Source organism: Bombina bombina, chromosome 5, assembly GCF_027579735.1.
Source record: "Bombina bombina isolate aBomBom1 chromosome 5, aBomBom1.pri, whole genome shotgun sequence".
NCBI lineage: Eukaryota > Metazoa > Chordata > Amphibia > Anura > Bombinatoridae > Bombina > Bombina bombina.
The window spans coordinates 865,576,492-865,592,480 of NC_069503.1; the positions used below are offsets into that span (position 1 = coordinate 865,576,492).

The 15,989-nt window shown below is 37.5% G+C and overlaps 1 protein-coding gene across 2 annotated transcripts in view; it reads right to left on the reverse strand.

Annotated features, from left to right (window-relative positions):
- Positions 1–15,989, reverse strand: part of TRAPPC8 (trafficking protein particle complex subunit 8) — a 563,274-nt gene that overhangs the window by 35,652 nt on the left and 511,633 nt on the right. For both annotated transcript variants that reach the window (XM_053715000.1, XM_053715001.1), the window contains one exon: positions 12,573–12,669. In XM_053715000.1, the coding sequence (XP_053570975.1) occupies positions 12,573–12,669 (97 nt within the window). The remainder of the gene's footprint in view (positions 1–12,572; positions 12,670–15,989) is intronic.

The window sequence follows — 15,989 nt, forward strand, 5'->3', positions numbered from 1 at the left end:
CCCTTTATTACCCATTCCCCAGTTTTGCACAACCAATACAGTTATATTAATATACTTTTTACCTCTGTAATTACCTTGTATCTAAGCTTCTGCTGACTGCCCCCTTATTTCAGTTCTTTTGACAGACATGCAGTTTAACCAATCAGTGCTCAGTCCTAGGTCACTTTACGTGCATGAGCTCAATGTTATCTATACGAAACATGTGAACTAATGCCCTCTAGTGGTCAAAATGTATTCAGATTAGAGGCAGTCTTCAAGGTCTAAGAAATTAGCATATTAACCTCCTAGTTTTAGCTTTCAACTAAGAATACCAAGAGAACAAAGCAAAATTGGTGATAAAAGTAAATTGGGAAGTTGTTTAAAATTGCATGCCCTATTTAAATCATGAAAGTTTTTTTTGGACTTGACTGTCCCTTTAATAACAATTAAAATAGTTTTATTTAACTAAAGAAGAATAATCATTACCTTAAAGGGACAGTCTACACCAGAATTTTTATTGTTTTAAAAGATAGATAATCCCTTTATTACCCATTTCCCAGTTTTGCATAACTAACACAATTATAATAATATACTTTTAACCAGATAACTTCTCGTGCACGAGCACAGTGTTATCTATATGAAATACGTGAACTAACACCCTCTAGTGGTGAAAAACTGTTAAAATGCAATCTGAAAGAGGTGGGCTTCTATGACTAAGTACTAAGCGTTAAATTTCCATACCATCAAATTAATAATTTGAGTTCCTGATGGAAAAAAACAAATGTTAAGATATAAGGTCTGGCCTTAAATGGAAGTGACCAAGATTGGCAACTGGACATCCGAACAAGAACCATATACCAAAACCTGTGCGGCCATGCTGGAGCCACCAGCAACACAAAAGATTGCTCCCTGATGATTTTGAAAATCACTCTAAAAAGAAGAACCAGAGGCGAAAAAATATAGGCAGATTGATAACTCCAAGGAAGCCCTCACATCTGAACAATTTGAAAAAACACATCTGGGTAAAGAGACCATTCTCCCGGATGTAAAGCTTGATTGACAGAGATAATCCGCTTCCCAATTGTCTATACCTGGGAAAAGGACCACAGAAATTAGACAGGAGCTGGATTTAGCCCAAGCAAATATCCAAGATACTTCTTTCACAGCCTAAAGACAGAGTCCCACCCTGATGATTGACATACGCCACAGTTGTGACATTGTCTGTCTGAAAAACAATAAACGTCTCTTTCTTCAAAAAGAAGCCAAAACTGAAGAACTCTGAGAAATGCATGGAGTTCCAAAATATCAAATGGTAATCTCGCCTCCTGAGATTTCCAAACCCCTTGTGCTGACAGAGATCCCCAGACAGCCTCCCAACCTAAAAGACTCGCACCGAAGAGACCCGTAGAACTAAATGATGGTGATCTTAACCACCAAATCAAAGATAGTTAAACATTGGGATTCAAAGATATAAAAAGTGATATCCTAGAATCCCTGCACCATTAATTCAGCATAAAAAACTAGAAAGGTTTCCTATGAAAATGAGCAAAGGGAATCAAATCCAATGCTGCAGCCATGAGACCTAAAACTTCCATGCATATATAGCAACTGAAGGAAATAATAGAGACTGAAGGTTCCAACAAACGGAACCCAATAAAATTGTCACTTGTCTGTTAGAGACAAAGACATTGACACAATCTATCTGGAAACCTAAAAAAGGTGACCCTTGTGTGAGGAATCAAGGAGCTTTTGATAAAAAGATCCTCTAACCATGTCTTGAAGAAACAACAAAAGTTGAATCGTATGAGAATCCGCAGAACGAAAAGACTGAGCCAGTACCACGAGACCGTCCAAATAAGGAAACACTGAGAACCTTGAAAAGATTCTTAGAGCTGTCGCTAGACCAGAAGGAAAAGCAACAAATTGTTAATGCTTGTCAAAAAAAGAGAATCTCAGAAAATGAAAATAATCTGAATGAAAACAGAAAATGAAGATATGCATCTATTGTATCTATTGTAAACAAATAATGCCATTACTGACCAAAAAGGCAGAATAGACCATATAAACACCATTCTAAAAAGATGGTATACCTATATGATAATTCAAAAAGATTTTCTATCTTTGGGACAATGAATAGTTTTGAATAAAACCCCCAAAACCTGTTCCTAAAATGGAACTGGTATAAATACCCCAGAAAACTCCAGGTCTGAGCAGCGCCTTGAGCCCCAACGGGTGACCAGCCGCGCTTCACAAGTACCCAATACATACAGGTCTGAAACACACTTCAGGAAAGTGTTAGCCTTACTGGAATAGCTGGAATATGTTAGAGAAAAAAAGACTTCTCTGAATCCTATTCTGTACCCAAATCAAAGAAGTTTGGACCGAATTGAACCAAAATTTTAAAAAAGTCTTAACCTGCCCCTTACCAGCTAAGCTGGAATAAGAACCGCACCTACCTGCAAATTTGGGGAGCTGACTTTGATCTTTTAAATTGCTTAAATTGAATGAAGAAAACTTCCAATTATAAACATGTTACTTGGGGAAGAATTTAGGATTCCGTTCCTTAGTAAGAACAAAAACTAATATAAGCTTAAAATTTAGTCTTAGAACTCAATCTTGAAGCCCAGAGTAACAGTTGAAGAATTGAATCCAATTGTGAACCAAATAATTGACTACCTTGGAAAAAAAGAAATATGGAATTTAGAAATCAAATTAGCATTCCAAGATTAAAAATCACAAAGTTCTTCTAGCTAAAATAGCTAAAGACATAGATTAAACCTCATTTGCGAAAATATAAAAAAAATTACGACACAAATGAAATTATTAGCATGTTGATCAACTTAAGAATGCTAAACAAATCATAAACCGATACTTGTTGCACTTAAAGTATCCAACCAGAAAGTTGAAGCAGTTGCAACATCAGCCAAATAAATTACAGGTCTAAGAAAAGTATCTGAAAATAAATAATTTTCCTTAAATAAGATACAAGTTTCCCATCTGAAGGAAAAAACATAATTTATGTAAGAACTTACCTGATAAATTCATTTCTTTCATATTAGCAAGAGTCCATGAGCTAGTGACGTATGGGATATACATTCCTACCAGGAGGGGCAAAGTTTCCCAAACCTTAAAATGCCTATAAATACACCCCTCACCACACCCACAAATCAGTTTAACGAATAGCCAAGAAGTGGGGTGATAAGAAAAAAGTGCGAAAGCATAAAAAATAAGGAATTGGAATAATTGTGCTTTATACAAAAAAATCATAACCACCACAAAAAAGGGTGGGCCTCATGGACTCTTGCTAATATGAAAGAAATGAATTTATCAGGTAAGTTCTTACATAAATTATGTTTTCTTTCATGTAATTAGCAAGAGTCCATGAGCTAGTGACGTATGGGATAATGACTACCCAAGATGTGGATCTTTCCACGCAAGAGTCACTAGAGAGGGAGGGATAAAATAAAGACAGCCAATTCCTGCTGAAAATAATCCACACCCAAAATAAAGTTTAAAGAAAACATAAGCAGAAGATTCAAACTGAAACCGCTGCCTGAAGTACTTTTCTACCAAAAACTGCTTCAGAAGAAGAAAACACATCAAAATGGTAGAATTAAGTAAAAGTATGCAAAGAGGAACCAAGTTGCTGCTTTGCAAATCTGAACAACCGAAGCTTCATTCCTAAACGCCCAGGAAGTAAAAACTGACCTAGTAGAATGAGCTGTAATCCTTTGAGGCGGAGTTTTACCCGACTCGACATAGGCATGATGAATTAAAGATTTCAACCAAGATGCCAAAGAAATGGCAGAAGCTTTCTGGCGTTTTCTAGAACCAGAAAAGATGAAAAATAGACTAGAAGTCTTTCGGAAAGACTTAGTAGCTTCAACATAATATTTCAAAGCTCTAACAACATCCAAAGAATGCAATGATTTCTCCTTAGAATTCTTAGGATTAGGACATAATGAAGGAACCACAATTTCTCTACTAATGTTGTTAGAATACACAACCTTAGGTAAAAATTCAAAAGAAGTTCGCAACACCGCCTTATCCTGATGAAAAATCAGAAAAGGAGACTCACAAGAAGAGCAGATAATTCAGAGACTCTTCTGGCAGAAGAGATGGCCAAAAGAAACAAAACTTTCCAAGAAAAAAGTTTAATGTCCAATGAATGCATGGGTTCAAAAGGAGGAGCTAGAAGAGCCCCCAGAACCAAATTCAAACTCCAAGGAGGAGAAATTGACTGAATGACAGGTTTTATACGAACCAAGTCTTGTACAAAACAATGAATATCAGGAAGATTAGCAATCTTTCTGTGAAAAAGAACAGAAAGGGCAGAGATTTGTTCTGTCAAGGAACTTGCGGACAAACCTTTATCTAAACCATCCTGAAGAAACTGTAAAAATTCTCGGAATTCTAAAAGAATGCCAGGAAAAATGATGAGAAGACACCAAGAAATAGAAGTCTTCCAGACTCTATAATATATCTCTCTAGATACAGAATAATCACAGAGTCAGAGAAACCTCTTTGACCAAGAATCAAGCGTTCAATCTCCATACCCTTAAATTTAAAGATTTGAGATCCTGATGGAAAAAAAGGACCTTGCGACAGAAGGTCTGGTCTTAACGGAAGAGCCCACGGTTGGCAAGAGGCCATCCGAAAAAGATCCGTCCATGCTGGAGCTACCAGCAGAACAAACGAGCATTCCTTCAGAATCTTGGAGATTACTCTTGGAAGAAGAACTAGAGGCGGAGAGATATAGGCAGGATGATACTTCCAAGGAAGTAATAATGCATTCACTGCCTCCGCCTGAGGATCCCGGGATCTGAACAGATACCTGGGAAGTTTCTTGTTTAGATGAGAAGCCATCAGATCTATTTCTGGAAGTTCCCACATTTGAACAATCTGAAGAAATACCTCTGGGTGAAGAGACCATTCGCCCGGATACAACGTTTGACGACTGAGATAATCCGCTTCCCAATTGTCTATACCTGGGAAATGAACCGCAGAGATTAGACAGGAGCTGGATTCCGCCCAAACCAGAATTCGAGATACTTCTTTCATAGCCAGAGGACTGTGAGTCCCTCCTTGATGATTGATGTATGCCACAGTTGTGACATTGTCTGTCTGAAAACAAATGAACGACTCTCTCTTCAGAAGAGGCCAAGACTGAAGAGCTCTGAAAATTGCACGGAGTTCCAAAATATTGATCGGTAATCTCACCTCCTGAGATTCCCAAACCCCTTGTGCCGTCAGAGACCCCCACACAGCTCCCCAACCTGTAAGACTTGCATCTGTTGAAATTACAGTCCAGGTCGGAAGAACAAAAGAAGCCCCCTGAACTAAACGATGGTGATCTGTCCACCACGTCAGAGAGTGTCGTACAATCGGTTTTAAAGATATTAATTGAGATATCTTTGTGTAATCCCTGCACCATTGGTTCAGCATACAGAGCTGAAGAGGTTGCATGTTAAAATGAGCAAAGGAGATCGCGTCCGATGCAGCAGTCATAAGACATAAAATTTCCATGCATAAGGCTACCAAAGGGAATGATTGTGACTGAAGGTTTTGACAAGCTGATATCAATGTTAGACTTCTCTTGTCTGACAAAGACAGAGTCATAGACACTGAATCTATCTGGAAACCTAAAAAGGTTACCCTTTTCTGAGGAATCAATGAACTTTTTGGTAAATTGATCCTCCAACCATGATCTTGAAGAAACAACACAAGTCGATTCGTATGAGATTCTGCTAAATGTGAAGACTGAGCAAGTACCAAGATATCGTCCAAATAAGGAAATACCAATACCCTGTTCTCTGATTACAGACAGAAGGGCACCGAGAACCTTTGTAAAAATTCTTGGAGCTGATGCTAGGCCAAACGGTAGAGCCACAAAACTGGTAATGCTTGTCTAGAAAAGAGAATCTCAGAAAAAGTGATCTGGATGAATCGGAATATGCATCCTGTAAATCTATTGTAGACATATAATGCCCTTGCTGAACAAAAGGCAGGATAGTCCTTACAGTTACCATCTTGAATGTTGGTATCCTTACATAACGATTCAATATTGATAGATCCGGAACTGGTCTGAAGGAATTGACCTTCTTTGGTACAATGAAGAGATAGAATAAAACCCCAGCCCCTGTTCCAGAACTGGAACTGGCATAATTACTCCAGCCAACTCTAGATCTGAAACACATTTCAGAAATGCTTGAGCCTTTGCTGGGTTTACTGGGACACGGGAAAGAAAAAATCTCTTTGCAGGAGGCCTTAACTTGAAGCCAATTATGTACCCTTCTGAAACAATGTTCTGAAACCAGAGATTGTGAACGGAATTGATCCAAATTTCTTTGAAAAAAACTTAAACTGCCCCATACCAGCTGAGCTGGAATGAGGGCCGCACCTTCATGGGGACTTAGGAGCTGGCTTTGGGGATCTATAAGGCTTGGATATATTCCAAAGTGAAGATGGTTTCCAAACTGATACCGCTCCTGAGGATGAAGGATCAGGCTTTTGTTCCTTGTTGTGATGAAAGGAACGAAAACGATTATTAGACCTAAATTTACCTTAGATTTTTTATCCTGTGGTAAAAAAGTTCACTTCCTTCCAGTAACAGTTGAGATAAAAGAATCCAACTGAGAACCGAATAATTAATTACCCTGGAAAGAAAGGGATAGCAAAGTTGACTTAGAAGACATATCAGCATTCCAAGTTTTAAGCCATAAAGCTCTTCTAGCTAAAATAGTTAGAGACATATACCTGACATCAACTCTAATGATCAAAGATGGCATCACAAATAAAATAATTAGCATGTTATAGAAGAATAATAATGCTATGAGAATTATGATCTGTTACTTGTTGCGCTAAAGCTTCTAACCAAAAAGTTGAAGCTGCAGCAACATCCGCTAAAAATATAGCAGGAGTAGAGACAGCCCCATTAACCTTAGGGATTTTGTCCCAAACTCTAATCTGTCAGATGGCACAGGATATAATTGCTTAAAACGTTTTAAAAGGAGTAAATGAATTACCCAAATTATTCCATTCCCTGGAAATTACTTCAGAAATAGCATTAGGGACAGGAAACACTTCTGGAATAACTACAGGAGATTTAAAAAAACCTTATTTAAACGTTTAGTTTTAGTATCAAGAGGACCAGAATCCTCTATTTCTAATGCAATTAATACTTCTTTAAATAAAGAACGAATAAATTCCATCTTGAACAAATACAAAGATTTATCAGCATCAACCTCTGAGACCGAAACCTCTGAACCAGAAGAACCATTATCAGTATCAGAATGATGATGTTCATTTAAAAATTCATCTGAAAAAAGAGAAGTTTTAAAAGACTTTTATGTATACTAGAAGGAGAAATAACAGACATAGCCTTCTTAATGGATTTAGAAACAAAATCTCTTATGTTATCAGGAACACTCTGAGTATTAGATGTTGACGGAACAGCAACAGGTAATGTAACAGTACTAAAGGAAATTTTATCTGCATTAACAAGTTTGTCATGACATTTAATACAAACAACAGCTGAAGGAACAGATACCAAAAGTGATACACTTAGCTTTGGTAGCTCCAGCACCGGGCAGCGATTTTCCTGAAGTATCTTCTGACTCAGTTGCAACGTGGAACATCTTGCAATATGTAATAGAAAAAACAACATATAAAGCAAAATTGATCAAATTCCTTAAATGACAGTTTAAGGAATGGGAAAAAAATGCCAGTGAACAAGCTTCTAGCAACCAGAAGCAATAAATAATGAGACTTAAATAATGTGGAGACAAAAGTGACGCCCATATTTTTTTAGCGCCAAATAAGACGCCCACATTATTTGGCGCCTAAATGCTTTTGGCGCCAAAAATGACGCCACATCCGGAACGCCGACACTTTTGACGCAAAAGAACGTCAAAAAATGACGCAACTTCCGGCGACACGTATGACGCCGGAAACAGAAAAAAATTTTGCGCCAAAAAAAGTCTGCGCCAAGAATGACGCAATAAAATGAAGCATTTTCAGCCCCCGCGAGCCTAACAGCCCACAGGGAAAAAGCCAAATTTTTTAAGGTAAGAAAAAATGATTGATTCAAATGCATTATCCCAAATATGAAACTGTCTGAAAATAAGGAATGTTGAACATCCTGAGTAAAGGCAAATAAATGTTTGAATACATATATTTAGCACTTTATAAAAAAGTGCCCAACCATAGCTTAGAGTGTCACAGAAAATAAGACTTACTTACCCCAGGACACTCATCTACATGTTGTAGAAAGCCAAACCAGTACTGAAACGAAAATCAGCAGAGGTAATGGTATATATATAAGAGTATATCGTCGATCTGAGAAGGGAGGTAAGAGATGAATCTCTACGACCGATAACAGAGAACCTATGAAATAGACCCCGTAGAAGGAGATCATTGCATTCAAATAGGCAATACTCTCCTCACATCCCTCTGACATTCACTGCACGCTGAGAGGAAAACCGGGCTCCAACCTGCTGCGGAGCGCATATCAACGTAGAATCTAGCACAAACTTACTTCACCACCTCCATAGGAGGCAAAGTTTGTAAAACTGATTTGTGGGTGTGGTGAGGGGTGTATTTATAGGCATTTTAAGGTTTGGGAAACTTTGCCCCTCCTGGTAGGAATGTATATCCCATACGTCACTAGCTCATGGACTTGCTAATTACATGAAAGAAAAATAAATACTATTTGCTATAGGAATAATAGTATGTTTAACAAGAGTAGAGATAGCCCCATTAACTTGGGGAATCTTTCCTCAAAACTTAAAACTAACTGCCGGCAAAGAATACAATTTAAAAACCTTAAAGAAGGAATAAAAGAAATTCCCGGCCTATTCCCTTCCCTAGTATCAGGAACTGGAAAAAAACCTCTGAAGAAGCGACAGAAGGTTAATAAGCAGAATTTAAATGTTAGCTAGTCTTAAAATCAAAAAGAACTAGTTACTTCAATATCCAAAATAATCAACACCTTTTCAACAAAGAACGAATGTACTCTATTTAAAAATAAAAAAGTAGATTTGTTAGTGTCAATATCTGATGAAGAAAATTCTGAATGAGAAAAAACACCATCAGAGAAGGATAATTCAGTATGTTGTTGGTCATTTGAAACTTCATCAACTAAATGAGAAGTTTAAAAAAGAACTAAAAAATTTATTAGAAGGCGGGATGTCAGACAAAGCCTTTAGAATAGAATCAGAAAAATATTCTTATAAATTCCTAAGTATATCTTGTACATTAGATGTAAAAAGAATAGCAATATATAAAGCATAAATACTAATGGACTCTGCATGTAAAAGTTTATCATGATAAAATTATTACAAACCATAGCTAAAGATAAACATTCATAACATTAAAATAAATGAACTTAGCTTTGGTAGGACTGATATCAGTCATCAGGAATCCCTCAGCATTTTCTGATACAGGAACAGTTTTTGAAATATCTTGCAATATATAATAGAAAAAAACAACATATAAAGCAAAATTATCAAATTCCTTAAATGACAGTTTCAGGAATGGGAAAAAAAATGCAAACAGAACAGGCCTCTAGAAACCAGAAGAAACTAAAAAATGAGACTTAAATAATGTTAAAAATCTGGCGCCAAGAATGACGCCCACATATTTTTTGGCGCCAAAAACGTCTGCAACAAACACGAGAGCCAAAAATGACGCAACTACGTGAAAACTTCCGGTGTCAACTACGACGCTGGAAATGACGTCATTGACGTCAGACAAACGTCAATCTCGCGCCAAAAAAGTCTTGCGCCAAAAATGACGTAATAAATTCTAGCATTTTTTGCACCCGCGAGCCTAACAGCCCGCAATTTAAAGGAAAAAAGTCAATTGAAAATTTAGGTAAGAAAAATATTTAATTCATATGCATTTTCCCAAAAAAATGAAACTGACAGTCTGAATGAAGGAATACTGAATATCCTGAATCATGGCAAATATAAGTTTAAACACATATATTTAGAACTTTACATATAAAGTGCCCACCATAGCTTTGAGTGTCATAAATAAAAATAAGACTTACTTACCCTAAGACACTCATCTACATATAGTAGATAGCCAAACCAGTAATGAAACGAGAATCAGTAGAGGTAATGGTATATAAGAGTATATCGTCGATCTGAAAAGGGAGGTAGGAGAAGAAATTTTGTATATGTCTAGGGTGATTACATATGCCTGTGCACCCTTCCCTTGTTCACAGTTTGTTTGGATTTGAAAGCTTGCATTGTGTGGCTGTTTTAGGGTCCCAGGTATTGGAAAGGACCTTGACGAGGTACCTGGGCTTGTCCCATTTGGCCAGATGCGGTAACTAACCTTTCCATTTTTGCTTTTAAATCTTAGCTGAGAGCTTGTAAGTGAGTGCTGGGTTTTCTCTGTGTGTTATATACATTGGTAAGTACTATATATTTTTCATTATTTGGCACTCTATAAGCCTCCTAGTTTATTGTTATATATGTATGACCTTGGGACATTTATATATTTTTTTAAGATAACTCCTTTTTAAAAACTCTAATGTATTTATTATGCATCATAATTTGTCTGCATTCATTTTTTAAATCTTACCTGTGTTTTTTGTTCATTCATTTGTTTAAATGCACACCATGTATTTAATACCATGTATTTTATATGATGCCAAGCTGACGCGCGCTTCTTTTCATACGTACTCAATCTAGGTGCCAGATGTCCTGTGTGCTACTTGCATCTCTGCTTGAATGATTTTTTAATTTGTAAGTTTTTTTTTTAGAGTTTATTTCAAAAAAAAAGGGGGGGGGGTGTAAGAGCTCTTTTAATGGGGATGTTACGATTTATGCTTTTGTATATGTATATATCTCTCTCCCTCTCTGGGTCTGAACAACCCGTGGCACAGCATTTTGCACTGACTGGCCATACGGTAGCAGATTTGAGATATGTGATTATTGATCACATTCCACCCCTAGTTAGGGGTGGGGATAGGAATAGGCTTCTATTACAATGCGAATCCAGGTGGATTTTTAATTTGGGTACTCTTGTGCCAGGTGGACTGAATACCCACTTGGATTGGCATTGTTTTTTATAGTAAGAATTTCCAAAGTAAGAATTGTTCTGGGATAAAGGATTTTAGACTGTATATAATAATGTTTAGATTAATCATGTTGACAGCACCATATTGTGGTTAGTATTATAAATCTACAAAAGCATTATCATGTGGTAGATGAAAATAAGAAAACTAACACATTAGATTAACAGTCTTTGGTGTCTTGATCAATTAGGATCTGTATAACTTAGTATGAAATAGTGATAATTGTTGCTGTGTTACAAGTGAGCGTGATAACTGGTTCATGTATATTTAAAGTATAATGCCTCTGAATGCTAAATGAACACCCATGATTGCATTACTAATGTATATAACAATAACAATTGCAAGATACAGAATCAATGTTTATAGCACGCATTTTTAATAATGTTAAGAGCTAATGACATAAATGCAATGATACACATCCATGCTGTAACTTTTTGTATTCACTTTGGTGTTTTTTAGATAACGCCGCGGCCGGTTGCCATGCCGACGCTCTGTACATGCGCAGTTGTGCGTACAGGACGCCGGGTGACTTCCGGTATTTCAGCGACGATAGTCGGTGGAGGGTTTAAAAGGTGCAAGGTATGTACACTATTGTAAAGTCTGAGGACGGGGTTAAAATCCTTGAAACGTTACTTTGTGAAATAAAAGCTTTGGTTGCTTTGTGATATTAAGCCCTGGTGAGTGCTCTTTATTTTCGGGACTCTAGATTGGCAATTTGTGGCATTGGATGCACCCCAGGCAGTTGTCTATATGGAGTGAGTGCAGAGTTCATTTGGAATTTATATATATATAGTTTCAATTTCAAAGCTTTAAAAATAATGTATTAGGTGTTACTTATGTCAATTTTGAGAGGGGCCCGGAACCCAACTCCCTCTCTTCCCATTGACTTACATTATAAACTGGGTTTCTATTTTCAACCATTCCTTCTGGAACCTAACCCCATCGTAAACTGAGGGCTACCTGTATACATATATATATATAAACGAACCAACAGGAGGAGGCAAAGCACAGGTCCTTGAAACACCAGTGGAAAGGCTTGCGACTAGATTCCAATAGGGGAAAAATATGCCTATACTCCAAATACATCCCTCCAACAATCACTGTACTCAGAGGAAACAGGCTTCAACTTGGTCAAATGAAACCCTCACACTTGGGGTTTAGAAATATTTGCATCCTACTAGTGGCAGGGAGGAGTAATTCCCAAGAGTAATGGATTGTGGACTCTCGCCACCTGTATGAAAGAAATAATAATAATGTCCTAAGTAAAAAGTTGTGGCTGACAGCTGTGGACACTTTACAGTGAACACTGCCCGGTACTACTTTGCCGTCTGTGTCTTAGAAGCATACAAATTATTAGAAAAATAAATAATTGTTCTCCACTGACCCTTTATTTTCATAATACTAGGCTACCGTATTTTTACTTCTGACTGCTATACAAACACTGAACACTTATATGAAATACATACATGCATCAGAATACTGTCACTTTAGAACAGAAATATATTACCTTTATCTTCTGTAGGATTCACAGATTTCTGCAGCTTCCAGTTTTTACTGCTACTTGATACTTGCACTATATGGAATTCTTTTACGCCTGCTTCACTCTAAGAAAAGAAAAAATACTATAAAATGTGTATATTTTAACACACATCCACAGAACACATTCACTTCTAAACATTGAAGATAACACTCTCTTATGGTTTAAACTTTGAACAACTTCTGTAATCATACACATTACTGGCTTTTACACAAAATATGTCATATAGGAGCTGAAAATACACTAAAGTCATATTTGAGCATCATGTTCCTCAGCTACTGTATCACACTAACATTTTTTCAATGTAACAGATTAGACACTATTTTTGCATACATGTTTTTATGTATTCCAAAAGCATCAGCATGTTTAATACTAATCCAAAGGGCCATTATACACTCATTTTTTTCTTTGCATAAATGTTTTGTAGATGATCTATTTATAAAGCCCATAAAGTTTTTTTTTTAAAAAAATTTATAATTTTGCTTATTTTTAAATAACATTGCTCTGATTTCCAGACTCCTAACTAAGCCCCAAAGTTTTATTTGAATACCGTCAGCTACCTTCTACAGCTTGCTCCTGTTTGTGTAAAGGGTCTTTTCATATGCAAAAGAAGGGGGAGGGGGAGGGGGGGAGTGTCTTATTTCCCACTTGCAGTGGGCTTTCCAACTGCCTTTTCAACAGAGCTAAACTGAAAGCTTCTAAGTACGTTTTTAAACCATTTTATACTGGATTTTTATATCAGTATCTGTGCATCTTATTCTTTATAGTAGTGTCTATTACATGCAGTTATATGAAAATGAGTGTATACTGTCCCTTTAAATTTCCTTTTAAACATGGGCTTTAGTTTAACATATAGTTCAGCTGGGAATGTAGCGAAGAGGGATAAAGGGAGGGAGAGAGAAAGATTGACTCACAGTTAAACAGCAAACCTCTTTTTGGCATTCTTAAAAATGGATATGAAAAACAAAATATTTCTTTCATGATTAAAAACAAATTATGCTTACCCGATAATTTTCTTTTCTTCAGATGGAAAGAGTCCACAGCTGCATTCATTACTTTTGGGAAATAAGTACCTGGCCACCAGGAGGAGGCAGACACACCAGCCAAAGGCTTAAATACTACTCCCACTCCCCTCATCCCCCAGTCATTCTGCCGAGGAACAAGGAACAGTAGAAGAAACATCAGGGTGAAAAGGTGCCAGAAGAACAAAAATCACAGCCAACCCCATAAAAACACGGACGGGGAGCTGTGGACTCTTTCCATCTGAACAAAAGAAAATTATCAGGTAAGCATAATTTATGTTTTTCTTCATAAATGGAAAGAGTCCACAGGGTCCCCAAGGTTTCCCGAAACAAGGGAAGGCAACCCCCAGACCCCTACAGCACTGAACCACAAGGTTGGATCGAAAAACAGAACAGAGAAGCAAACTTTTCTGAAAATATCAGAGCAATTGCCCCGAACAACCGACTGAAACCAAAATCCCAAGGTGCCAGGAACTGAGAATATCAAAATATTCTCACCAACATGTGCGATAACCATAGAGAAGAAGCCTCTGAGCACCAAACGCAACAGTCATACCAAGATGACTGAAAAAAAAGGAAACACTTGCAGGCAAGTAAAAGGTAGCCGAAGATAGAGTAACATCCACCAACTAGTGGGTACACTCAGGATATCCAAGGCCATCACACGTAGCCGAGCAACATGGAGCCCAGAACCTCAACCAAAGGCTCTCCAGACCTCCACAAACCGAGGAGACACCGCTCCTCTCAGATCCTAGTCCACACTGGACCAGCCCAAGCAACAGGACTAAAATACAAGGGAACAGAAGGGCCCCAAACACCAGCCCCCATAGAAAGAAAGGGCGGAAAGGATGACCCCAGACACCCCAACAGAGCTTGGAAGCCTTCCAAAAGCACTTACAGATACATCCAAGGAAGATCCCCATAGAGATAGGTAGAAAAGACAGAAGTCTTATGAATCTAGTTTGAACTAAATTACACAAATAAATCTAAACGGCACCTTACACCCCCAATGGCTGGGGCACTCACCATCTCCTAGCACCAGAAACCAGTCAGGAATGCGGATCTGGAGAGGCAAAAACGTGACCATGCCTGGTCACAAGGTAGGCCGTACAGTCGAATAAAAAGTGCGCCCGACCTTAAAGGCTGCGTCACTACCAAGGCCGTTATGTTCCACAAGGCCTCAAGGCAAAGTAACACTACACATAAGCAGGTCGCATCACATAAAAATAATTAAACCCCCCCCCATTCAATAACCCTCCTTAGGAGATATTAAACCTTGATTCCAAGATACAAAAGGAGCCTCACTGAGACCATGATTATAGTTAGTCCCGCAAGGTGGTAGCCTCTCGGGAAAAACATAAGAAATACAATACATTCATGAGAAAGTAAAATGAAACAATCTTACCGGAATCTACGCCTTGGAACACGAACACAGCCCTTCAAGTGTGACAGATAGTAGCGTTGCCTCTGCCATGGACTTGAGAGAAGAAAGCAGGCAGCGAAACTCGTCAACGCTGATTGCTTGTGGAGCTGTTAATATGAGTCAGGATGGTTTCGCAGCAAGACTCTCCCTGCATTTCCGGACTCTAACTTTCATCAATGCTCTCACTGAGAGGCTGATAGGACTACTTAAAACTCCAGTCCCATGCCGAAGAGTACTACCCTCGATAAGAGACTATCGAAAACTTCTGACACTTCTCTGCCAACCTCCTGGAACAAAAGGCAAAGAATGACTGGGGGATGAGGGGAGTGGGAGGAGTATTTAAGCCTTTGGCTGGGGTGTCTTTGCCTCCACCTGGTGGCATGGTTATTATTTACCAGGAGTAATGAATGCAGCTGTGCAGTTATGAAAAAAATAGAGCATACAAATTCAAACAACTTCCCAATATAATTCCATTACCCAATTTACTTCATTCTCTTGGTATCCTTTCTTAAAGGTAGCAACAATAAACTAATAGATGCTAGCTGAACACATCAGGTGAGCCAAAATATAAAAAAGAGAATCCAGACCTAGTCTATGACTCCTAGCCAACTCAAAAAAACGCGATCTCTCTGACATGGTTTATTATAAATAGCTAGAGAACAACAGTAAACAACTGAAAGAGTGGCGCTATTAAAGCTAAGGAGTACAGCTGATATTTAATTATATATATATATATATATATATATATACACAAACATCTATAATCACTACATCAAAATAGACAATGTAATCTTACGCAGAAATAAAATTTAATAAAAATACAATAAAACAATCCAAGGTACTATATATATATATATATATATATATATATATATATATATATATATATATATATATATAAATATATATAATGGTTGTGGCTAGAACCTAAAATATCTAAAA